Below are 24,942 nucleotides of genomic sequence, written 5' to 3'. Positions count from 1 at the left end.
TTTTATAAAAGGTCAAAATCAGGGGATTGGAGAAATAGCTCTGCAATTAAGAGCACTGACTGCTCTTCCATAGGTTCTGAGTTCAATTCCCAGCAACCACATGGTGGCTCACACCCAACTGTAATGGGATCTGATGCCCTCTTCTGGTGTGTCTGAAGACAGCTACTTGTACTCATATTGAATGAATGAATGAATGAATGAATCAATCAATCGTTAAGAAAGGCTTAGCTTTAATAAAAACACACACACAAAAAAAGTCAAAATAACAGACAGGCGGTGGTTCTACACTCAGTCAGTAGGCAAAGGTAGGTATTGAGTTCCTGAATAGCCAGGAATCCTGTCATGAAAAAAAAATGAAAAACAAAACAAGAAACTGGCGAGTGTCAAGACACCCTGTTCTCTCTGGCGGTTGTAGTTCTGGAAGTTGGTACACGGAGCGCTCCTTGTAAATCTCAGAACTTTTTTCCTTCAGTAAGGCGGGGCTGCGAGCAGGTTCTGCGGACTCTGGCGCGAGGCCGAGTAAACTCCATTTCCCAGAATGCGCCGCGCGGCGTGCGCAGCCGCATTAAAGAGCCGGCTCTGCGAGCGCTGGGCGGACGCAGGTATGTGGGTCCGCGGGGTCTTCAGTTCTACTCTAGTTCGGGGCGACTTCCTGCGGGTCTCCCTGATCTCTTCTGTCGCCCCCAGCGCTAGTTAGCTGTAGGGGACCTCTGCAGTGCAGCTTCCTCTTGATCTGGGCTTTCAGAGGGAGTCCCGGAGACTTGCGGACACCTGGCACTCAGAGCGACATTCCCTTGAGCCAGGGAGCTCTAGATGCCAGCGTTGCCCTGCTCTGATTTTGATTCCTGCCCCAGTTTATCCCACTAGGTACACATTTTATGAACTCATTGTTTATTATTTGGTTTTACTTCCAGCCAACTTCTTTCTGCCTCTTGTTCTTCAGAAAGCCACAAATTAGAGTCTTCCTGGGCCTGACGGACACACACACACACACACACACACACACACACGCACACACGCACACACACACAGACATTCAACTTTTAAAGTTTAAAAAACGCTGAAATGTGCATAGTCTCCACTTGTACCATCTTTCTTCAATGAGCATAATATGAGCTGGCACAGGGGCCCAGGCCTGTAAACGGAGTATTGGGAAGCGGAGGCAACAAGACGGAAAGTTTGAGGCCATCTAGGGCTACATAGTGTGAGCCTGTCTTAAAAATATGTACTTGGAGTGCGTGTGTGTGTGTGTGTGTGTGTGTGTGTGTGTGTTCGTGTGTTCGTGTATGCATGAGGGGCCTTATTTTATTGTCCCTGGGTATGCTCACTATCCTGTAATTTTGCTGAGGATTCCTAGCACTAGAAAGCAAACAAAACTAAAAGTACAACCAAAAACCCTTGACTAGGTGAGTTGGTGCAAGCCTTTATTTAGAGTACACAGGAGGTAGAGGAGGAAGATCACAAAGTTTGAAGCCATGCTTGGCCATGTAGTGAATTAGAGGCCAGGTTTGCTTTGTAGAACCATGTTGCAACTCAAAAAAAACAAAAACAAAAACAAAAACAAAAAAACCATAAACAGCCCCAGCCCCTTCAAAATCAGTAAACTGATTTTCTGCGGTGAGACTGGTAGGTATAGGATGGCCACTCTGAAGAAGTTTCAGATGCTGGTTCCACTGAATCACGGAGAAGGTACCTTATTTGAAATTGTTGGAGAGCTTTCGTATTGAGTACCTAGAAGATCCAAAAAGAACGGATGTGGACCCTTCCCTAGTGCAGATCATGTTTGGTAAGGACGGAGAGCACGTCCCGCACGTGGAAAGTATGTTGCGATTCTTGTGAACCTGTGGAGCCCTGAAAAAAAACGAACGGAGATTTGGATGTTCGGACTGCCTTATTTGGTCAAGGACGTTGCTCAGATGCTCTCTAATGTGGCTCACTATTGCCGCATGAAACTGATGGAAAAGGAGGCTATGGAGGCTGGAGTTGAGCGTCTTCTTATGGCGGCCTGTAAGGCGGTCACCAAACCAGCTCCTGTGAAGGTCCGAAAGGCTGAATGCATGCCGACTCCCGTGGAGGTCGCTGATGCTACCCAGTTGGCTCAGTTGAAGGCTTGTGAAGCCTTCTCCCAGCGCACTTCAGGGGAGGTCCACCTCCTATTGAAGTCTGTGAGGCTGCCACACAGCAGCAGTCTGTAGATGTCTGTAAGGCCTTATCCCCTTAAGGATAAGGATATCCTGTAAGGATAAATGGTACACAACTGCAAATCCAGAACCTAGAGGCAGGAGCCTAGCTTGGGCTGAGTAAGGCAGTGGTCTTAAACCTCAGTCTGCCTGAGACTCCCTTCATCTTTCTTTCTGGTTGTTTTTGCCCTAGGGATTGGGAAGAACAAAGTAGAGCTGTTTTGTTCCCGGCCCCTGTGTGTTAAATGTTTGCAAACACAATTTAAAGAATTCTAATAAAAATTGCATTTAAAAAAAAAAAAAAAGCCCCAGCCCAAAAAAACTCCAACTTGGATTGGGCATGGGCATCAGAGTGCTGCAATAATCTTTCTGTGTATTCTAAGATCACTGTGCAAATGCCACGTGTGACACGCCAACTGCTGGACCATTCCTCACCTGTGACTGAGAGCACAGACATCGGGACACACCCAGCTGTTCGTGCTAGCTCTACCTGACCTTAGGCATCCTGTTTACTCTTTAAGCCCGGTTTCTTTCTGTGTGTGGTGTGATAAGATCAACTATTAGGGCTAGTGAATGGCTCCTTTGAGCTGTCACTACAATGCCGTTGGCTTGGTGCCTGAGAAATGCTCCCTAAGTGTTAGTTACTGTCTTGGCTGATCTGACCGGGAATACTCCGTAGCCTTGCTTGATTTCTTGTGACTTTTTCCAGATCTTCCCCTACCGTCCGTCATCCCCCAACCCCACATAATTCAGAGTTGTCTAATTTTGCTTTTCTCTTATTATGATAAAACTACCAAAAGCAACCTGGGGAGGGAAGGGAGGGTACATGTCTTAGACTTCCAGGTCAGGAGCTCCAGGCAGGTATTTGGAGCAGGAACCATGGAAGCATGCTGCTTACTGGTTTGTTTTCTTGATTGCTCAGCCCTTATATGACCTGGGACTTTCTTAGATGCCTAGGGATGGGGCCACACACAGTAGGAGAGGGGACACCCCTCCCACATTAGCCATCAATCAAAACAGTCTCAATAAGACATGCCCAAGGGAAGCTGATTGAGGCAGGTCTTCCTTCACAGGTGACTCTATGTTATATTAAGTTGACAGTTAAAACCAGGACTATGGCCTTTGACCCAGAGACTATTTCAGAGCCTTCATTTCCTCCTAAACAGGGCTGGGCTAAAACTCTCTTACTCCCTTGTTATCCTGGAAAGATGTGTCATTCACTTAGCTCCTGTCGGTTGCCACATATTGTTTTGCAGAGGGGGACATTTCGAATCATGTTTTTTTATTTTTTAAAGATTTATTTTTACTTTATGTGTATTGGTGTTTTGACTGTATGTATATCTCTGCAAAGGTGTCAAGATCCCCTGGAACAGGAGTTGCAGACAGTTGTGAGCTGCCATATGGGTACTGGGAATTGAACCAAGGTCCTCTGGAAGAACAGCAAGTGCTCTTAACCGCTGAGCCATCTCTCCAGCCTCTAAAGTCATACTTTTTATTTTAAAAGTCAAGTGAACAAAGTTAAGGATAAGGAGGGGCTGGAGAGATGGCCCAGTGGTTAAGAGCACTTGCTGTTCTTGCAGAGGTCTTGAGTTCAGTTCCCAGCATACACGTTATGGCTGACAACCATCTAGCGTTTTACACTGAACTCATGTGGTACAGTATACATGTGCAGGCAAGACACTTACACACGAAATGTAATAAAATTTAAAAGGAATCTATGCTGATGTTAAAGTTCATAAAACTGTATTCCAGAAGGAGTCACACTGAAGTATGACCTTCAGAAACATTCATGTATGCTTATACATTGCTGTTTCAGGAAGCCCTTCCATTTTGGCCAGAATGGACCAGCCAAAGGGGGTCAACTGGACAGTCATTATCCTGACATGCCAGTACAAGGACAGTGTCCAGGTCTTTCAGAGAGGTAGGTGACATGTTCTCCTATCTTTTTCTGTTTGTTTGTTTGTTTGTTTTGTTTTTTTGAGACAGGGTTTCTCTGTGTAGCCCTGGCTGTCCTGGAACTCACTCTGTAAACCAGGCTGGCCTTGAACTCAGAAATCCGCCTGCCTCTGCCTCCCAAGTGCTGGGATTAAAGGCGTGCGCCACCACCGCCTGGCTCTCCTATCTTTTCCTTATATTAGAACTCTCTCCCCTCTCCCTTACCAGACCCCTGCTGCACTGGTAGACCTGGGTTGAAATGCAGACTTTCTTTCTACTCTTGTGACTTGAGATACACATCACGTCATTGGTCTTCAGTTTTTCTATCTGTAAACTGAGGATTAACAGTACTTAATTACCTCAAAGAATATTTAACTACCCGCTGTATGAAAAGCTAAGTCAAGGTCAAAGTAATCAAATGACTCTTAACAGGTTTGCTCCAGTCCTTTGGGTCAGGGCAGTCGAGTGTGAGGTGACTGTGTGTGTCCCAACCTTTATTTTGTTCACAGAGCTGGAGGTAAGGCAGAAGCGGGAGCAGATCCCTGCCGGGACGATGTTACTGGCTGTGGAGGACCCCCAGACTCGAGTAGGCAGTGGGGGAGCCACCCTCAACGCACTGCTGGTGGCTGCGGAACACCTGAGTGCCCGAGCTGGCTTCACCGTGAGTGCTTCTGAGATGCTGCCCCTCTGGCCCGTGTTCCGGTTTGGAAGTCAGATAGTTTCTCCGACTTCTAGACCTTCTGGTTTGCTCTGTAAGTTGGACAGGCTCATTTCTGCCCTGTCATTCTGCTCTTAGAAGGCTCTCCTGGTCTTGACAGGTGGTCACGTCAGATGTCCTGCACTCAGCTTGGATCCTCATCTTGCACATGGTAAGCAGGACTCAGGATGTGGGCTGTGCAGAGGTTCTAGTGATTGGATGGGACTGGAAGGGTTGTTCTACCATGGTGTGTGTGCAACGTGTTCATTGTGTAAATCCAGAGGGATCTGAATGAAACAAAATGTCTGGAAGTTGGAAGTTGGTTAGGTATGCACTTTAGACAAATTAAAAGGTCCATCTGGAGATGGAGAGAAAGCTCAGTGGGTAAGAGAATTTACTGTGTAAATATGAAGATCTGGGTTCAAATCCCCCAACACCATGTAAAAGCTGAGCATGGCTTTGTGTGTCTGTAATCCCAGGAGCAGAGAACATGCACTTGCACACATATGTGCATGCAACATACATACACACACATATAGACACACGTGCATACAACACACAGATACATGTGTACACACATGTGCATGCAGCACATGTACATACAACACACGTGCCTACAACACACAAATACACACAAATGTGTATTTAGCACACACACACACACACACAAAATAATAAAAGAAAGAGGTCCATCTGGGGCTGGCAAGATGGCTTAGTGAGTGGAGGCTTCTAGTCCCAAACTGGACAACCTGAATTCAATTCTAATTGGAATTTTCATCAAGATAAAAATGTACATGTAAGAAATAATACGGAGTTTGTTGTTGTTGTTGAGTTGTATGTATGTATGTATATATGTATGTATTTTTGCCCACATTCCCCCAGTAGTAATACTTTGTAAATGGCCAGAATATTGTCATTGCCCATCTTACTCTCCAGTGTTAGTTAAACCTTCTGGACCTATGTGACTCTCTGCTGTTGTCTCTGCACTTCCTTCCTTATCTTTATTTATGCTTGTATGTGTGTGTTCCTGCTCACGGAGGTCAGAACAGGGTACAGAGGGTAGAAGAGGACATTAGGTTACCACAGAACCAGAGTTACAGGAGGCTGTGTGGGTGCTCTGAACTGAACCTGGGAACCTGGGTCCTTTTTAAGAGCAGCAAGTACTTTTTTTTGTTTTTTGTTTTGTTTTGTTTTTTTGTTTGTTTGTTTGGTTTTTTTTGTTTGTTTTTTGTTTTTTTGTTTGTTTTTGTTTTTTTTTGTTTTGTTTTGTTTTTGGTTTTTTTTTTGGTTTTTTGAGACAGGGTTTCTCCCTGGCTGTCCTAGAACTCACTCTGTAGACCAGGCTGGCCTTGAACTCAGAAATCTGCCTGCCTCTGCCTTCCAAGTGCTGGGATTAAAGGCGTGCGCCACCACTGCCCGGCCAGCAAGTACTTTTAACCGATGAGCCATCTCTCCAACCCTGTTCCTCCCTCTTCAGCACAATCTATGTTTTTTTTTTTTGGAGATTATTATTATGTATCTATAAAGTTTTTATTATATTTATTTATTATGTATATGTGCATTTGCATACACACATGGAGGTCAGAGGGCAACTTTTGGAGTTAGTTATTTTCTTCTACCATATGAGTTTAAAGACTCTGAATCACCTTTCAGGCTTGGTGGTAAGTTCTCTTACCCACTGAACCATCTTATTGGCCGAGACTTTATTATTAAATCTTTAAATCAGGACCTCATGGGGTTGGAGAGCTGGCTTAGTGGTTAAGAGTGCTTGATACTCCTGCAGAGGATTCAGGATCAGTTCTCAACACCTATATTGGGCAGCTCACAACCACCTATAGTTCCAGTTTCAGAGGATTTAATGCCCTCTTCTGGCCTCTGCAGGCACCTGCATGTACACGATACACATGCAGATAAGTAGGTACTCACATTTAAAAAAAAAAAAAAAAAAAAAAAGGAGGGTCTCATGTCTCTTTGGCTTGCTCCAAACTTGCTGTAGAGCTGAGAACAGACTTGAACTTCTGATTTTTCTACCTCCCAAGGGCTGGAATTATAGGCATGTGTCACCATGCTCCATTTATAAGATCCTGGGATTTTACACCTAGGCCTTCATGAATACTAGGTAAGCACACAGCCAACTGAGTCACATCTCCAGTTTATCCAGCTGACGATTTTTTTTTTTGTTTGTTTGTACCCTGAGGCACAGGGTACAAACCTTGTAGCCCTGTCTGGCCTGGAACTCATTATATAGACTAGACTGGCCTCAGACTCACCAAGATCCACCTGCCTCCGCCTCTCAAGCCCTGGGACGGATGGCATGTTCCATCATGCCTTTATCAGCTTATGTTTGTTAGAAAACAAGGTTTGGAGAAAGTACGAATGAAAGTTGGTTGAAATGGCTCAGAGGTGAAGGCGCCTTCTGCCAAACCTAAGTTTGACCCTTAAGACCATGTGGTAGGAGCAGAGATCCCGCCCCTTTCGTTCTTGGACCTCCATTACCTGTCCCGTGGCACATACATGTGCATGTACACACATACAGACACTTAAAACATGCAAAAGAAATATTAATGAAAATGTGATGGGATATACCTCAAAATAAAGACAGCATTTAGTGCCCCTGAGGATTTTTTTTTAAATTTTGTATATGTATGCTTTGTAATTTTGCACAGTAATCATGATAGTTGTAAAAATTCAAACAAGAACCATCAATATGACACTTTCTTAAAATCTCCTTTACTTAATGCCTTTTGCCCTTGTACAGTGGAGGTGTCCCTGTGTCCCGGCTTCCCTGGAGCAAGGACTCCCTCTCAGGACATTGTGTTTCCCCCACCTAGGGCCGAGACTTCCCCTTCGATGACTGTGGCAGGGCCTTCACCTGCCTCCCTGTGGAGAACCCACAGGCCCCTGTGGAGGCCTTGGTATGCAACCTGGACTGCCTGTTGGATATCATGACCCACCGGGTAAGGCCAGTTAGTCGACCCACAGTGGGTCCTCCTAGATGAGCCAGTTTGCACACACTGAGCCACCAGTGAGGGTCTGCGTGGCTCAGATGGGGAACTCCGGGAAGAAAGGTCTGTAGCGGGCACAGTAGAACTTCAAGAAGTCACTTGTGGGGCTAGGAATGGTCATGAAGGCCTTTAATCTCAGCACGCAGGAGCAGAGTCAGTCAGATCTCTGTGTTCCAGCCCAGCCAGGTCTATACAGAGAGACTCTGTCTCAAAAACAAAACAAAACACCAAACAAACAAGAAGTATGGAAGGAGGTTGAGTGGGAAGGTGGTTAACACTGACATCGTGGCACCTGAGAGGCCCTGATGCTTCGATGGCAGACGCTTTTCAATTTTAAGTGGCTGGAACACACAGGTGGTGGGGGTGGTTGGGTGGGGTGGTTGGGATGGGGGATGGTGAAAGAGTGGAGGAAGGGCTGGGCCAGGCTACTAGCTAAATTCTTCTCTTTTCTTTCTTTCCCGTCCCCTGCAGCTGGGTCCAGGTTCCCCACCAGGTGTGTGGGTCTGCAGCACCGACATGCTTCTATCTGTTCCTCCAAACCCTGGTGAGCATGCGTGGCCTGACTGCCTTCCCTCTTCAAGTCTGTCTCAGCAGCCTATTTATAAAGGAAGCATGGGCAGACCATTGGTCTGTTGAGCCTCAGTCTGCCCTTCTGCAGACTTGGTAGCTGGTTGTGGTGCTTATCCCTGTAATTTTAGCCCTTGGGAGGGCAAGGCAGGAAGATTGCAGGAAGTTGAAGCTACAGTGAGTTCTAGATCAATTTACACCCCAACCCCCATGGGGCGGGGTTAAATAGGAATGACCAGAACTGCCCCCCCCCCACTTTGGCCTATACTGCTTTGTGGAAGAACTTTAAAGGAGAAGGGGCTGCCATTTTTCCCAGGGGACTGTCCACTTGGTCTTGGAAACTATATTTCCCTTTTAGAGCTCCCTAGACGCTGCCGCTCTGGGCTAGTTTCCTCATGTCTGGGGCTCCCTACCTTGCCATCCTGATAGTGCCATCCCATAGGGATCAGTTGGGATGGCTTCCGGGGAACCAGAGTCATCGCCTTTCCTGGGAGCCTGGCCTACGCTCTGAACCATGGTGTCTACCTCACTGACTCACAGGTATTGCTCCTGGTACAGCCAAGCTGCCCTGGGATCGGGGTGCTTGTCCTGTCCTGTTCTCTGGGACCTGTGTTCTTGGTATCTGTCATCCTCGATATTCCATTTGGTCTCGAGCCTGAGTTCTGATGCTGCTCACTTGCCTAGATGTTAGGCCGTGTACTCAGGGGCTGAGGCTGTGACAGTGACTAAAGCCTGCCCTCCCCTCCGCCTTGTATAGATAGAAGTCTGCTGCTTTGTCCCCACAAATACAGTGGTACCTGCCAGACTTGCACTTTCTCACATGGAGACCATTTGCTGACTCTCACAGCTGTGCCTGCTCCCTGGCCTTTTCGTGTTCCTGGTGCTAATTCTGTTCCTCTCTCCCCACAGGGCTTGGTTTTGGACATTTACTACCAGGGCACTAAGGCGGAGATACAACGGTGTGTCAGGCCCGATGGGCTGGTACCACTGGTATGGTTCACTGGGCTTGGGACGAGGGGTCCTGGGGACTTTTGGGAATAGGAGAGGGACAGTTTCCCTTTCTTTCTGGGGAAGAGCCCCACTCTTTTTAAGATGATTCCAGGCCAAGCTAGATCCAGAACCTAAAGAGACATTCAGGAGTGCAGATGAGGCCAGAGTCTTTGGAGCAGGTAGATGTGGAAGCTCAGGGTCTTGCCTCGGGTCAGAAGTGTGAGCAAGGTTGTGAATGTAGTAGGAGATTAGAGGCAGCCTGGTGGATATGAGTAGTTTTGGGAAAGGGTGTTGAGCTGGGTTTGACAAAAGACCTGAAAATTGAGGGCGTTCTATTAGGTACTTTGGTAGAAACTGTCCAAACCTGGAATCTGGGGGCTGGGGTGGTCCAAAAAGTCCATGCCTTTTATGGTACCACACCTCGTTTGGCTCATCTGCTTGTGCCTTCCTCAATTCATGGCTGAGCTTGGCCCCAGGGTTTCCCCACGTGTGCCTTGTGGGTCCCTCCAGGTCTCCGGGGTCGTCTTCTTCTCTGTGGAGACTGCCGAGCACCTCCTAGCCACCCACGTAAGCCCACCGCTGGACGCCTGCACCTATATGGGCTTGGACTCTGGAGCCGAGCCTGTGCAGGTGACTAAAGGAAGCAATTGGGGTCCCCTAGCTGGGGGTGAGAGGCTGAGTGACCTCAGGACAGCCCTAACCCCTTTCTGGATTAGCCTCTCCACCCACAGATGGGACTACCTCAGCCCAGCCGTGGGATTGTGGGGCCCAGCTGCTGCCCTGCCAATAGCCACACTTCTCACCCTCACCCAGCTGTCTCTGTTTTTCGACATCCTGCTCTGCATGGCTCGGAATATGAGCAGGGAGAACTTCCTGGCTGGGCGGCCCCCGGAGATGGGGCAAGGTGACAAGGATGTAGCAAGCTACCTGAAGGAAGCCCGGGCCCAGCTGTGGAGGGAGCTTCGAGATCAGCCCCTCACTATGGGTGGGTATCTCTTATTGGCCCTTGGGTAGAGAGAGAGTTTCCTCCTGCACTGTGGACTAGGCAAGCTAGCTCATGAGCTGGACAGTTATGCTCTCCCCATCCAGAGCTTTCCCGCCAAGTCACGTCCCTTTCCCGTCTTCCTGTTGTCTCTTTTTTGGCTCCTTTCCTAGTGTGTCCACCTGGTAGCTGTGAGCCTGAGGCAGGTTGCATATACTCTGAACCTCAGCTTTATAACTGGCCCAAGTGGCTCACCCCCATGCCTGCCTCTTTAGTATCTGGTGAGGATGCTTGTTGGTGACCGCCTGACCTTATACCAGAGCTGCAGCAGGCACAGGGTTGGAGTCAGTGCTCTTAGGAAAGATTTATATATGTGGGTGCTGGAGAGATGGTTCAGCGATTAAGAGCACCCACTGCTCTTCCAGAGGTCCCAAGTTCAATTCTCAGCAACCACATGGTGGCTCATAACCATCTGTAATGGGATCCGATACCCTCTTCTAGTGTGTCTGAAGACAGTGGCAGTGTAACTCACATACTTAAAATAGATAAGTCTTTTTAAAAATCCTATATGAATGTTAAAAAAACTGTATATATGTTTGTGTGTCTGTCGATTGGTATGTACATGTGGGTGCAGGTCCCCTAAGAGGCCAGAAGAGGGCATTGGATCCCTTGGAGCTGGAGCCACAGGTGGTTGTGAGCCGCTTGATGTGGGTGTTGGGAATCGAACTTTGGTCCCCTGCAAGAACAACTAGGACATCTCTCGAGCCCCTGGGGTCATTCTCATGTCTTTACAGTGTATGTCCCTGAAGGCGGCTACAGCTACATGACCACTGATGCCACTGAGTTCCTGCACAGACTCACGATGCCTGGAGTAGCTGTGGCCCAGATTGTTCACTCCCAGGTGGAGGTGAGACCTGTCTGCCCCTTAATAGGTGCCTGCTGAGTACTTGAAGTCAGGTGAGATGTGGGCTTCAGAGAGAAAAACCCCGTGCTCGGAACAGTTTACCTCTGAGTTAAGGTATTATTAGCTATCTTTCTTTCCTATTTATTTATTTATTTATTTATTTATTTATTTATTTATTTGAAGCAGGGTCTCCTGTAGCCTGAGGCTGATCTCAAATTCAAACTTGATATATCTTCAAGGATGACCTTAAATTTTCCCCACTCTCCCCTACCCCCACGTCACCAGACAGGGTTGGTGTTGCCCTGGCTGTCTTGGAACTCGATTTGTAGACCAGGCTGGTCCTGAACTCAGAGATCTGCCTGCCTCTGCCCACTGTTTTGTTGACCTTGAAATTTTTATGTAAGACATTTATTTTTTACATTTTATTTATTTATGTGTGTGCTGTGTGCATGTGCTGTGTGCATGTGCACATGCCATAGCACACATATAGAAGTCAGAAGACAACTTAAAAGAGTAATTTTTCTCCATTATTTGAGAAACTCAGGTCTTCATGCTTGGCAACACCTGCCTTTATCCCCTGGGCAATCTAGTGGTCAGACTTTGAACTTTTTTTGTTTTGTTTTCTTGAGACAAGTGTTTCTTTGTGTAGTCCTGGCTGACCTTAAGGTCCCAGAGCTCCTCCTGCCTTTGCTTCCCAATTTCTGGGATTAAAAGCATGCACCACCACACTTCAATATCCCAGAGACACTGGAGGTGCAGAGAAGCCAAGATACTTATTCAAGGCTACAGAGTGGCCAGTTAACGGCTAAGTTAGAAGCTAGGGAAGACCTTGCTGTGGATTCTTTGGGGAGCCATGATGCTGGGGGACTAGACAGATGGCGTCCAGAGGTGGCCTTAGGGTAGGAATGCTGGCTAGACTAGATGGAATGGGAAAAGTTCTTTGGCTTGGGCCAGGACAGGTCTGGAGGGATATCTGGCTGGTTAAAGTTCCTGGAGTGTAGTGGGTCTTTATACTTCCCACCTAGATATTTGCTTCCAAGTAAGAATTGAGGTGTCCCGGCCCCTGGCCTTCAGCTTTACTGGTTTTCTTCTCTGGCTTCACAGGAACCACAGCTGCTAGAGGCTACGTGCTCTGTGGTCAGCTGCCTGCTGGAGGGTCCTGTGCACCTGGGGCCTCGAAGTGTCCTGCAGCACTGTCACCTGAGGGTGAGCCCTGACAGCATGGGCAGGGGGAAGCAGACGGGGTGCCATTGCTCTGGACTCGTATGGATGCCCTGTGTACCTGCTCCTCGTCACCTCAAGATACCTGCCCCCTTCCTTTCAGGGCCCCATTCGTATTGGTGCTGGCTGCTTTGTGAGTGGCCTGGATGTAGCCCACTCTGAGGCACTGCATGGCCTGGAGCTTCATGACCTCATTCTTCAGGGACACCATGTGCGGCTGCATGGCTCCCTGAGTCGTGTATTTACTCTTGCTGGCCGTCTGGACAGCTGGGAAGTAGGCATCTCCCTCACATTCCTTTGTCTCCATCTTTAGACATTGGGGAGCCCCCTAGGATCTGGCTCTGTCCTATTACAAGGGTCTCTGAGCACTGGCTTCAGGGATAGACTGGGGCTTGGGGTGGCCAGACATCTCAATAGACTTTCGAGAGCTTTATCCCCATATTAGAGGCTGGTGGTTGAGGTTTAGAGGAGGTAACTTGCTTTTGGTCTTTTGGCTAGTAATGGCCCCCATCAGGAGTGGAACTCAGGATTCTGATCTAAATCCTAGGCATTTGGGTAGAAGTGTTAAAAAGTGGTTTAAAAGAACCTGTTCCTGTATGTGTGTCTCTCTCTTCCAGTCCCCTTTGGAGCATCTGTTCCCCAGTCTCTGGCCTGGTGTCCCCTAGTCCCTTTCAAAGGCCCCTGCATTCCTGACTGCTTCTTCCTCTTCCCCCAGAGACAGGGGGCAGGCATGTATCTCAACATGTCCTGGAATGAGTTCTTCAAGAAGACACGCATTCGGTAAGTAAGCTGGCTGCTCCCGCAGGCCTCTGTGGGCCTAGGCAGCCAGTGTGGCTGCTCCTTTGTGGCTTTCCCCTGAGTAGCCCTGTCCAGCCCTCTCACCACCCTGCTAGGCCTGCTACAGTTTGGAACAGCTGGCTTTTCCCAGTACTTTTCCCTGAACAGCTCTAAAGTCCTGGCTGTGCTGTGTCTATACTTTGGGATCTTGTTATTCAGTATCTTAGGCAAGTTGACAGGCAGCATAGCCTCCCTCCCCTAGTAACACACTAGGGCCACTCATGGGGGAGCGTGTCCTGTACCCATGAACTGACAGACAGGCTTGGATAGAAGGTAGGAACTTTTCTTCCTACTAATGCACTTTTCTGCACCCCAGAGACTGGGACCTGTGGGACCCAGATACACCCCCCTCAGATCGATGCCTTCTCAGTGCCCGCCTTTTCCCTGTGCTCCACCCCACGAGGGCCCTGGGGCCCCAGGATGTGCTGTGGATGCTGCACCCCTGTAAACATAGAGGTGAGGCCCTGCGGGCCTGGCGAGCCTCTTGGCGTCTGTCCTGGGAGCAGCTGCAACCTTGCCTGGACCGGGCTGCCACACTGGACTTCCGCCGGGATCTGTTCTTCTGCCAGGCCTTGCAGAAGGCAAGGCATGTGTTAGAGGCCCAGCAGGACCTCTGCCTACGTCCACTGATCCGGGCTGCTGTCGGTGAAGGTTGCTCTGGGCCCCTGCTGGCCACACTTGACAAGGGTGAGTATGCTAGGTGTTAATAGTAAGGAGTTAGACTATGGTACCCTGCCCTGCCTGCCCCTCCGGGCCATCAATTGAAAGGACTAGGAAGCCATGCAATTCTAAAATAGAAGAGACATTAGAGTTTTGTTTTCTAGAAAGCTTCATCCTTGTTAGCAAGGCTGTTAGTGGGAGGTTGGTGCCTGGTTGCTAAGACTCTGGGTCCTTACAGCATCTACAGGCCTGCGTGTTCTGTACTGAGTGCCAGGATAGGGGCACAAAGCTCCAGCAGGGACCTGGCATATAGGCAGCTCTCCCACACTGTAGATGGACCATATGGCCTGGTGATTAAGAGTCTTAGCTTCATAAAAAGTGACTCATTAGTCGCCCTGAGAAGAGTGGAATCTTGTCCCAGTTAAAATCACTCCCCCACGTCTAGCTGAGATGAAGACTTGAACCCAAGTGGTTTGACCCCTAAACTCTTTTTAAAAATCATTTATTTAAGCCGGGCAGTGGTGGCGCCCACCTTTAATCAGAGAACTCTGGAGGCAGAGGCAGGCAGATCTCTCTGAGTTTGAGGCCAGCCTGGTCTACAGAGCAAGTTCTAGGACACCCAGGGCTACACAGAGAAACCCTATCTTGAAAAACCAAACCCAACCCATCCCATTATGTGTGTGTGTACGTGTGTGTGTGTATGTGTGTGTAGGATTAGAGGACAGCTTGTTCTCTCCTTTCCTCATCTGAGTGCCAGAGATTGAATTCAGGTTGTCGGGTTTGGCAGCAAGTGAGTTTACCCCGAGCCTTCTCACTGACTCAAGCCTGAACTCTGAGGCACTCTAATGCCTCAGGCAGCAGTGGGGGGTACATTTGGGTTGGAGCTAGCAAAATAAAACCTTTGCCAGGCAGAGTAGGGTGCACTCACAGGCAGGGGCACACCTTCACAGAAGCTTGAAGGAATGAGGGCCCAGAGTAATTTGGGGACTGTTAAGCCTGGGGTAAAATATTAGAGGCCAGAGCCTTCTCTTCTGAAACCCCTAACTTCTGGTCCCTCAGTTGCAGCTGGGGCAGAAGATCCTGGTGTGGCAGCCCGGGCTCTGGCTTGTGTGGCAGACGTACTGGGCTGCATGGCAGATGGCCGAGGAGGCTTGCGCAGTGGGCCAGCTGCCAACCCTGAGTGGATTCAGCCTTTCTCATACTTGGAGTGTGGAGACCTGATGAGGGGTGTGGAGGCACTTGCCCAGGAAAGAGAGAAGTGGCTGACCAGGTGGGTGTTAATCAAATTAGAACCTATCGAGAAGCTGCCTGTGGAAGGATCTCCTGATAGTGGAGGCTCAGAGAGGACTTTCAGATTGACCAACTCCCAGCTCGGGGGTTCCATGAGACTGTCTTCCCTCCTGTCAGGCCTGACTTGCTGGTTCGAGCTGCCCGCCATTATGAGGGGGCTGAGCAGATCCTGATCCGCCAGGCTGTGATGACAGCTCGGCACTTCGTTTCCACCCAGCCAGTGGAGCTGCCTGCACCTGGGCAGTGGGTGGTGACTGAGTGCCCAGCCCGTGTGGATTTCTCTGGTGAGTTCCTTGGGTTAGGTATGGGTAACCTCAGTCAGGTTGGCAGGCTCTGTGACCACTTTGTTGAACTGCTATAGGGGGCTGGAGTGACACACCACCCATTGCCTATGAGCTTGGTGGAGCAGTGTTGGGCCTGGCTGTGCGGGTGGATGGCCGCCGGCCTATCGGGGCCAAGGCACGCCGCATTCCGGAGCCTGAGCTCTGGCTGGCAGTGGGTCCTCGACAGGATGAGATGACCATGAAGATAGTGTGCCAGAGCCTGGATGACCTGCAAGATTACTGCCAGCCTCATGCCCCAGGTCAGGACAATTAGAACATCTTCAAGGAGGGATGGCAGCCAGAGCCAGCTGGGATGGGGCAGAGCTTGGATATCCATCCACAGAGGACTGCAGATTATGGGGGGAGCTGACCTTAGGGCTAGCCAGTATGTTTGAGGAGCTCTGAAAGACTAGGAAGGGCTGACAGTTACCCTTCTTAGGTAACAACTATCACAGGACAGGTGTACTGGGCTGTCTGCCCTTTTATGGTTTGAGGATGTGGCCTGCTCTGTCCTACCAGAGGAACTCCATCTTGAGCTGGAAATTGCGGGGGGGTGGTGTGTTGAGTGAGGCTAAGATGGGCCTAGCAGTATAATTCCTTTCTTTGTGCTCATCCTTCAGGGGCCTTGCTGAAGGCAGCCTTTATCTGTGCGGGTATTGTGCATATCCACTCAGAGCTCCCTCTGCATGAACAGTTGTTACACTCCTTTAATGGTGGTTTTGAGCTGCACACATGGTCAGAGCTGCCGCACGGCTCTGGTCTTGGTAAGTCCTGGTTCCCTGTTGTTGTTACCTTTCCCCCTCAGCTCTTCATTCTTGCTTGTGGTCCTGGTCCCTGGCCTCTGTCCAGCAGTGTGAATGGGACTGGACGGAAGGTCTCATGACTGGTGCCTTCCTCTGTGTCCTGCAGGCACCAGCAGCATCCTGGCAGGGGCTGCCCTGGCTGCCTTGCAGCGGGCTGCAGGCCAGGCAGTGGGCACGGAGGCTCTCATCCATGCTGTGCTGCACCTGGAGCAGGTGCTCACAACAGGTACAGTGGTCCAGGGTGGTGGTGAATGCTGACATTTTTCATAGACCCCGTAGGCTGGGCTCCAGTCCCTTTGATATATAAATACCCAATCACAAGGTCTCCAGTTCTCTGAATCTTACCTTTGTACTGACCCAAACCCCACAACTGGCAGTAGATTCTCAAAAGTTAGATATCAGAGCTTTCAGTGTCCCTTTGAGGTATGCCATTTGAGTTCTTCATTTGGTCAACATACGTTTATTAATAATTTTTGTTGTTGTTGTTGTTTTTCGAGACAGGGTTTCTCTGTGTAGCCCTGGCTGTCCTGGAACTCACTCTGTAGACCAGGCTGGCCACGAACCGTTTATTAATAATTTACTCTATTGGGGCCTAGGGATAAAATGAGCAAAAATATGTCTTAGTCTCAAAAGTCATAGGACATAAGGGACATAGGCACTCATCAATAGCCACTGGGGTGAGCGCAGCCTTTGCAGCTGCACTGAGTGCTCTGAAGAAGGGCATAGTCAAGTTCTTGGTTCTCTCTGCCCTCTCTCTCCATCCTCATTCTGTACTTTAGATTCTTAAATACCGAGGTACTGAAGGTTAGAGAGATAGATTGGTGGGTAAAGTGCTTGCTGTGCAAACATAAGGACCTGACCTTAGATCCCCAGCACCAGTACAGAAATCTAGGTTTGAAATCATGCACTTATAAACCCTGTACTGGGCACAAGGACTTCCCAGGGCCCAGTGGCCAGCCAGTGTAGCTAACTGGTGAGCTCCAGGTGGTGGAGGGGCTGGAGAGTTCCTAGCTCACAGCCACCTGTAAACCTAGCTTCAGGTGATCTGACACCTCTCTGGGTACTGCATTCGTGTGCACATACCTACACACACACACCAATTTTTCTTCAAGATAGTCTTATTATGTAGCCCTGGCTGTCTAGAACTCGCTCTGTAGAACAGGCTGGTCTTGAGATGGCAGAGATCTGTCTGCCTCTGCCTGCCAAATGCTGGGATTAAAGGTGTCTGACATCTCTATCTGGCTTTTTATTTTTAGGTTTTTTGTTTTATATATACAGGTATTTTGTGCACTAAATGCAGAGGGCAGAAAAGGGTGTTGGATTCTCTCTGGGACTTGAGTTATTAACATCATATGGGCACTGGGAATTGAACCTGGGTCCTCTGGAAAAGCAGCCAGTGCTCTCTTCAGCCCTCCTTTTTTAAAAAGACATCTTATTTTTATGTATGTGTATCTCTGTATGGGTATGTGTACATGTGAGTGCCTACGGAGGCCAGAAAGCATCTAATCCCCGTGCTGGAGTTACAGATGGGTGTGAGTTGACAGATGTAGGTGCTAGAAACCAAATGCTGGCCTTCTGCAAGAGCAGGAAGCACTTTAAAGTACTGAGCCATCTTTTTGCCTCTATGAACTTATTTTTCAAGGACTCTTAGAAGACATCTTAAATTTTGGGGTACTGGCAGATTACGTGGAAGTCTACTAATGTATCTTGTTTCAATTCTAATTACATGTTAGATCTGCAACAAAACTTTCCCTTTCTGGGACTGGCCTGGTGTCATGGCTTACTAGTCTCAGCCAGAGTTGGAACAAGCTGTATTCTCTCATTCTGGTTCCAGTTAGAGATTCAGGGCCATGAAACAAGGCTGGGTGGGGTTGGGCCACTTAGGGCTCCAATAGTGACAGGACTTTGGGCTCACAGGAGGTGGCTGGCAGGACCAAGTGAGTGGCCTAATGCCTGGCATCAAGGTGGGGCGCTCCCGGGCCCAGTTGCCCCTAAAGGTGGAGGTGGAGGAAATCACTGTGCCCGAGGGCTTTGTCCAGAAGATCAATGACCATTTGCTCCTGGTTTATACTGGCAAGACCCGACTGGCACGGAATCTGCTGCAGGTGAGCTCAGCCCCTCAATAAGGAAGGCAGTTTCCAGGCTGAGCTTGGCTGGAGCCAATTCTCACTGCACTGGCCATGTCCCGTCTGCAGGATGTGCTGAGGAACTGGTATGCTCGGTTGCCTGTTGTGGTACAGAATGCCCGAAGACTGGTGCGACAGACTGAGAAGTGTGCTGAAGCTTTCCGCCAAGGTGAGCTGTTTATCCATTCCAACCTAAATCTTGTCTTGGGCCTGACACAACTGCACATACTGGGCCCTCAGAGACCTTGTTTTCTCCTCGTGGGAGCCCTATCTCAGTATAAAACTTGTCTCATGGGAATGGCTCTCTGATTCCATTTACCAGGAAACAGGAGGAAGAGGCTCTGCCTTGACTGAGTTGCAGGGAAGTGGGGGCTGCCCAAGCCCCAAGGATGAGGCTATAGAATACTGACCGGGCACCATGCTAGTTGCTTTGTGCATGTTAGTCCTCAACCTTGTGCAGTTGGTGAAGACATGACTTTTGACACTCCCTTCCCCCTGAAAAGTTATCACCTGAGTATCTAGGCCCAGGCAAATCCTCCCGTCTCCCGACCCCAGGAAACTTGCCTCTGCTGGGACAGTACCTGACCTCATACTGGGAGCAGAAGAAGCTTATGGCCCCGGGCTGTGAACCGCTAGCTGTGCAGCGAATGATGGATGTCCTGGCCCCTTATGCATATGGCCAAAGCCTGGCAGGGGCAGGCGGTGGGGGCTTTCTCTATCTGTTGACCAAGGAACCCCGGCAGAAAGAGGCTCTGGAAGCTGTCCTGGCCAAGGCTGAGGTATGTGCTGCTGTAAGGGTTGGAAGCTGGTTGGACCGAAATACCCAACTGTGGCCTCATGGTCCTCCTGGCCCTGTACCAGTCAAGCTTGCAAAAGGCCTGGGAGTTGTCTAAAGCCTTCTTAACACCTTCTGTCCTATCCAGGGCCTCGGCAACTACAGTGTCCACCTGGTGGAAGTGGATACTCAGGGCCTGAGCCTGCAGCTGCTAGGACATGACCCCCATCTTTGTGAGGCTGGACCCTCTGAAGCGGGCAACACCTAGAGCTGCAGCGGCACTGCCCTTCAGTGGAGGGCAGTTCACCATTCCTCACCTACCTCTTCAAGTCTGCTGAGAAGGAAAAGCAAGGCTTGGACAGAAGAGGCAGTGTTTGCATACAGTACTGTACTTCACAGTGGGCGGTGGCTAAGACTTGACCTCTATTTTATCTGGATTAAGGGAGGTCTTAGTCACAGTGTCTCATGTGGACATACAGGCCTCCTAGGGCCCTGAAAGGGGTGACAATCAAACCAACTCTGAAGAGACACTTTCAGGCATTCCCATATCAACTTTGACCCTCAGCCTTCTACAGCAGGGGGCAGGGAAGAGTGGAGGTGTGTTCTCAGGTCTGTGGCAGTGAAACACTTCCTGCCACAGTCTACAGCAAGTTTTTGAAACCTAAGCTATTCACACAACACTACGGTGTCAAAGGAACCTGCTGGTAGTGGGTTCTCAACACCGGCATCCTTGGAATAAATTTTAATTTTCAAGTTTGTCTTCAGAAAACTGTTTTTGTTGGAGAAATTCTTACTTCTGGCACTGTGAGAAGCTGCCACACCTGGATTGATCCAGCTCCTGGTGCTCACAACCCAAGAGAGGGGTGAAGTCCAGAACTGGATGAGGGTTCCCGTTGTTATGTGACTGGGGAGGACTTGACTGCAGGTTCTAGGGCCACTAGTGGAATGGCCTTGTTCAAGCAGCCAGCCCTTCCTGGACCCAACACATTGGCACGTCTCCAGGTAGTGTCTTTATTCTGAGTTTATTTGTGAACATCATAGCCTTGTCTTTAGGTCCCCAGGTGCCTGCCCTCAAGCTCTATGCTGTCAGGGGCATGTGTGCTGGAGTGTACAGGCGAGAGAGTGACTGCTTATGGTACGGATGGCTGGGCCTATGCTGCCTGCTTGGTCCCCACTTCTCTGTTGGGAAAGGCTGTCCTAAAGTAGCCCTCCTTTTGCCTCCAGCCTCAACTGCTCCTGGGAAGAACTTTGCAGCGAGTATACTCCTTGCTTCCTGGTTTCTGTGCAGTGGTGTAGTCTTACCCAAGCCAGACAGCTTTGCACAGCTCTTTGGCTGTAGCTACTTAGAAAACAGGTCCTGAAGTCTGGTGGGCCCCATGGCAGGCCCCACATGGCAGCTACAGGCGCAGCCTCTTGATATCCTCACTGCGGAAGTCGATGCGCAGAGCCAGCACCTGTCGCACTTCAGCAGGGGTGAGGCGCCATGTCAAAGGGCCAGAGTTAGCACCCCAGTAATCTAGTATCTCGGTCACCTGTGGGGAAGAATAAACTAGTCAGCAGAGATGAGTCTATTCTGAGGGAAGTGCCTAGGCTTTACTAAGACAAGGCAGGGACATGTAGGAAAATGGGGGTGCCTTGTTGAACCGTGCTGCCAGCAAGTGAGGGAGCAGGGGGTTCAAGTCACTTTTCTAGGGTGGGCTGAGGGAGTCACATACCCGCTCCAGATTAAGGATTGTAGCCATCTGGGAGAGTCGGGCGAACTTGTCTCGGATGGTCCAGGTTGTCACAGTGGTAAGGTAAGCAATGAGTGACCTGAGCTCCTTGTCAAATTGCAGACCGCCTAGCTACAGGAGAACAGACATGAACCTTATCTCTGAGGCCTAACCCCATGATGAAACAGAACTAGAATTCAGTGGCCCCCAGAACTGGGAGGCAAAGGCTGAGGAGATGGCTCAGCAGGAAGAAGGGCTTGCTACCAACCCCGATGGTCTGAGTTTGATTCCCAGAAACCACATGGAGAACTAAAACAGCTACAGGTTGTCCACATGCACACTGGCACGTGCTCCCCACCAAATAAATAAATGTTAGCAACAACAACGAAAGAAAGAGCGAGCCAGACAGAACACGGCCTACATGAGCAGAGTGTGCTGGTGGCAAAGAGGATATGAATTCTGGGATGGCATGACTTACTAGGAGAAAGCTGTAGGCCCATGTTCCTTTGAACTTACCCTGTTGAAGGTAGATTTCAGAACCACTTTTTCCAGTTCAACAGCAACAAGGCTGGTCATGAGGCCAGTTAGGCTGTCATAGATGACTGGGGACAGGCTGGCCTGCAAAAAAGCTTGTATCAGTAGGAGTCCTGTCAAGCTCCTCTGCCTTTAATACTGAGAGTCTTCCAGTGAGACAGACACGAAGAGGCAGCGTCTCCATCTGCTGCCACTCAGTACGGCCTTTGGATCTACACCAAGAGTGGCAGGCCATGGGATGCTGGTGAAGGCATTATGGGTAATTCCACAAACCTCACCTTGAACTCTGCCATCTGCTGTTCCAGGTTGAGGATGAACTGCTGTACCCAGGGGTCATTGGCCTCATAGTCGTTGAATTCTTCCTATTGTGAGAAGTTAAGTGGGAGTTGCCAAGGGCCTCTTTCTATGAAGTACCATTTACCCTCATCCTTCCTCTGCCAATTTAAGTAAAATCAGCCTGCATGGGCAGGCTTAGAGGCTGAGGCAAGATTGACCTAAATTTGATGTCAGCCTCAGTTATACAGGAAGATGAGACCCTTGCCTAAAAAACAAAAATAAATAAAATTATCCCCCTTTCAGCCAGGCAGTGGTGGTGCACATTTTTTATCCCAGCACTCGGGAAGCAGAGGCAGGCAGATCTCTGTAAGTTTGAGGCCAGCCTAGTCTACAGAGTAAATTCCAGGACACCCAGAGCAGCTACAGAGGAAACCCTGTCTCAAAATGCCCATTCAAAACCAACACCCAAACAAACAACCCCTAACCAAACTCAGAAAACCAACTTCAGTCCCAGGCTGGACCATGTTCCTGGATCTTATATCAAGATAATGAATAGTTCTGGTTGCAGCAGTGGTTCATATACTGGGGCAAGGCTAGGAGGATAAAGCTCTTATATGGTTGGCTGTGGTGTCAGAGCACTTGGGAGACAGAGGCAGGCTGAGCTCTGTGAGTTCAAGGCTATCCAGGGGTCACTGAGACTCTCTCTCAAAAAAAAAAAAAAAAAAAAAAAATCAAACAAGACTCCCAGTAAAATGGGGGTAAAATGTGCCTCAGTATTAGATGAGTCACAAGAAGCTAGGGTCCCTTCACATGTCTCTTTGAGCCATTATTATGACCACAAGCTGCTCCCTGGAAGGAGTCTAGTCTTGGATGGGGTGGAGGTGGGCTGGGATGTGGTCTTGGATGGGGTGGAGGTGGGCTGGGATGTAGTCTTGATGGGGTGGAGGTGGGCTGGCATCACTAAAGGTCTAGTCTGCTCAGATGATTCACTGCCTTTGATGACTGCTGTGGTCAGACTGACCTCCTCGATGCTGTGCGAGACTGAGAGGAAAGTGTTGATCCACGGTTGCACTTGTGGCTTGACTGCTGAACTGTTGAGCTCCGTCAACCCTTCCTACAGCAGGACAGACAGACACGTCAGACTTATGCTCCACCTCTTCTTACCGTATCATCCACCTCTCTCTTTACTCCTGCAGCTGAGGGTCCCAGCAGGAGCTTCAAGAATCATAGTGGAGGTCACGATGTAAGAGCCAGGAATGTGCCCCTTTCCAGATCTGTGCAGATTCAGGTCCAGAGATAAGGTACTGAGATTGTCTTAGTAAAGACATCTCAAAAGGTGAATGCTTCACGTAGGACACGGCAGTGCCTGTGGCTACAGTTAAGTATCACTGAACCACGTGGTCAAATTCCTCTGGACATCTTTCTGAGGGTTCTTGTCATCTTGGGGCCAAGCAGGGAATTCTAAAGGAACAGATGCTAGCTTGTTCATGTTATACATGCTAAAAAAAGGACAGTGGGCCCTTTAGTTCCAAAGGCTATGCATGCCTTCAGTGTCTGGCATGCTTTGCCCTCTCCTCTCCTCTCTTCCTTTCTTGTACACAGTGAAGTCCATGGTAAGTCAGCTAACAGTCTTCTCAGACCATCATGGCAGCAGCCAGAATTTAGGCTTACCTGTAAGAGCTCTCGAAATTTGTTGGATACAGCAGCTAAGTCAGAAAGGCAGCTGTCAAACTTGGCCTGGGCCTGTTCCCCTCCAATGCCCTGATTGAAGAGCTTGGTGCAGTCACTCTATGGGGAAAATACAGCTTTAGAAACTGACTGCCCATGTCATCATCTGAGTAGGGGCAGAGCGAGTCAACATGCAAGTAGCCGTTTGTCCTTTGCAGTTCTCTGAGATTTGTTTATTGGTGATTCTCTACTTTTCTCTCACCCCTTTCTAATCTGGGGGCACTAGTGTCTGAAGAAGAGAATAAAAAACAGAAATGGCACTTTTTATTTTTATATGCTTAAGGCTAACATTTCTAGGTTCAAGTCCTGGTTCAGTCATATATTTCTTAAATATATTTGTTTAAATATAAATTGTTTGACTTCAGGCAAACAATTCAGCTGCCAAGTGTCAGCTTTCTATGAAAACAGATACATACTCTGGTGACAATTTTGGTTTCTTTAAAAAAACACAGAAATATAACAAAGTATTTCCATTTAATCCCAGGTGTGGGATATCTGGCTGCCGAGGACTGTCCGAAGCGGCTGAGTATGATCTGCCTCCTGCTCTACCAGAGGCGTGGTTTTGCCAGCTATAGATAGTTTCTGTGACCATGTGACATTTGGAATTCTGGGAATTTTTCAGAGGGTATATAAATGCTAGGGCCCTAATAAGTGGGGGTTGGAGGCTGTTCAGGGGTAGAGGGTTGGTTGTAGTTTGCCTCTATCCTTGTTTCTCTCCTTTCTTGAGACAGAGGGTGAAGGGGGAGTGGGGGGGGGGGGAAAGCCACAGAGTAGCAAAGATCAGCTTCAGCGCACCTCCCCCACCTTAACATAGGTTTTCTCTACGTAGCCTTGATTGTCCTGGAATTCATAGATATCCTCCTGCCTCTGCCTCCCGAGTACCTTCCGAGCCCCACTATTGCCAGGTTACAGTACACCTTTAACCCGGCACTCAAAAGGCTGAGGCAGGAGGATCTCTGTTTCAGGCCAGCCAGGGCTGCATAGTGAGACCCTGTTTCAAAACTGAAAAATAAGGAACACAGAATCCCGGTCCCTTGATGGATGAGTTGTGTAAGACAATACACAAAGTGCTTAGCCTGGTACATAGTAGGCACTGGGATACACTGCCTATGACTTCACAGTTTCTGTTTAAATATTTGGTCTTATGAGTCTGGTGAGACAAATCTGCAGGTAAGGGTATTAGCCAATTAAGTCTGGTGTTTAATCCCTAAGAAACACAGAGGAGAACTGACCAGAAAGTTGTCCTTTGATGTCCATGTGTGTTGTGGCATGCATATCCTGTCTCCCTATTATGCACATACCTAACAATAAGTAAGGAAGTAAATTAAAAAAAACAAGCTGGGCAGTGGTGGCTCACGCCTTTAATTCAAGGATTAGAGGCAGAGGCAGGTGAATAT

General features: G+C 49.0%; 2 protein-coding genes across 2 annotated transcripts in view; one reads left to right on the top strand and one right to left on the bottom strand.

Annotated features, from left to right (window-relative positions):
- The first annotated feature begins 538 nt into the window (after positions 1-538).
- Fcsk (fucose kinase) lies at positions 539-20,048 on the top strand. Its single transcript, XM_034522253.2, has 24 exons — positions 539-602; positions 3,997-4,101; positions 4,625-4,776; positions 4,934-4,984; positions 7,644-7,769; positions 8,289-8,361; positions 8,827-8,924; positions 9,294-9,374; positions 9,885-10,004; positions 10,188-10,359; positions 11,151-11,263; positions 12,365-12,466; positions 12,585-12,755; positions 13,197-13,261; positions 13,635-14,005; positions 15,038-15,248; positions 15,386-15,552; positions 15,630-15,851; positions 16,212-16,355; positions 16,501-16,620; positions 18,312-18,499; positions 18,590-18,689; positions 19,076-19,299; positions 19,444-20,048. Exons 1-24 carry the CDS (start codon positions 539-541, stop codon positions 19,561-19,563), a joined length of 3,360 nt encoding a protein of 1,119 aa, XP_034378144.2. The 3' UTR covers positions 19,564-20,048.
- Positions 20,049-20,298: 250 nt separating this feature from the next.
- Positions 20,299-24,942, bottom strand: part of Cog4 (component of oligomeric golgi complex 4) — a 32,746-nt gene continuing 28,102 nt past the window's right edge. Inside the window, exons 14-19 of the mRNA XM_034522255.2 lie at positions 23,489-23,605; positions 22,839-22,931; positions 21,820-21,903; positions 21,524-21,625; positions 21,011-21,139; positions 20,299-20,827 (exon numbers count right to left, since the gene is read on the bottom strand). Coding sequence (XP_034378146.1) covers positions 20,693-20,827; positions 21,011-21,139; positions 21,524-21,625; positions 21,820-21,903; positions 22,839-22,931; positions 23,489-23,605 — 660 coding nt within the window. The 3' untranslated portion in view covers positions 20,299-20,692. The remainder of the gene's footprint in view (positions 20,828-21,010; positions 21,140-21,523; positions 21,626-21,819; positions 21,904-22,838; positions 22,932-23,488; positions 23,606-24,942) is intronic.

The sequence above is a fragment of the Arvicanthis niloticus genome, chromosome 18 (assembly GCF_011762505.2).
Source record: "Arvicanthis niloticus isolate mArvNil1 chromosome 18, mArvNil1.pat.X, whole genome shotgun sequence".
Lineage (NCBI taxonomy): Eukaryota > Metazoa > Chordata > Mammalia > Rodentia > Muridae > Arvicanthis > Arvicanthis niloticus.
The sequence above is the reverse complement of the archived record's forward strand: the minus strand, read 5'-3'. Positions and strand labels throughout refer to the sequence as shown.

What these genes read in the sequence shown, in the direction of transcription:
- Fcsk (XM_034522253.2), top strand. Translation starts at nt 539, where the DNA reads ATGCGCCGCGCGGCGTGCGCAGCCGCATTAAAGAGCCGGCTCTGCGAG. An exon ending in CGAGCGCTGGGCGGACGCAG is followed by an intron (nt 603 to 3,996) that starts GTATGTGGGTCC and finishes TTGCTGTTTCAG; the next exon opens with GAAGCCCTTCCATTTTGGCC. An exon ending in AGAGAGAAGTGGCTGACCAG is followed by an intron (nt 15,249 to 15,385) that starts GTGGGTGTTAAT and finishes CCCTCCTGTCAG; the next exon opens with GCCTGACTTGCTGGTTCGAG.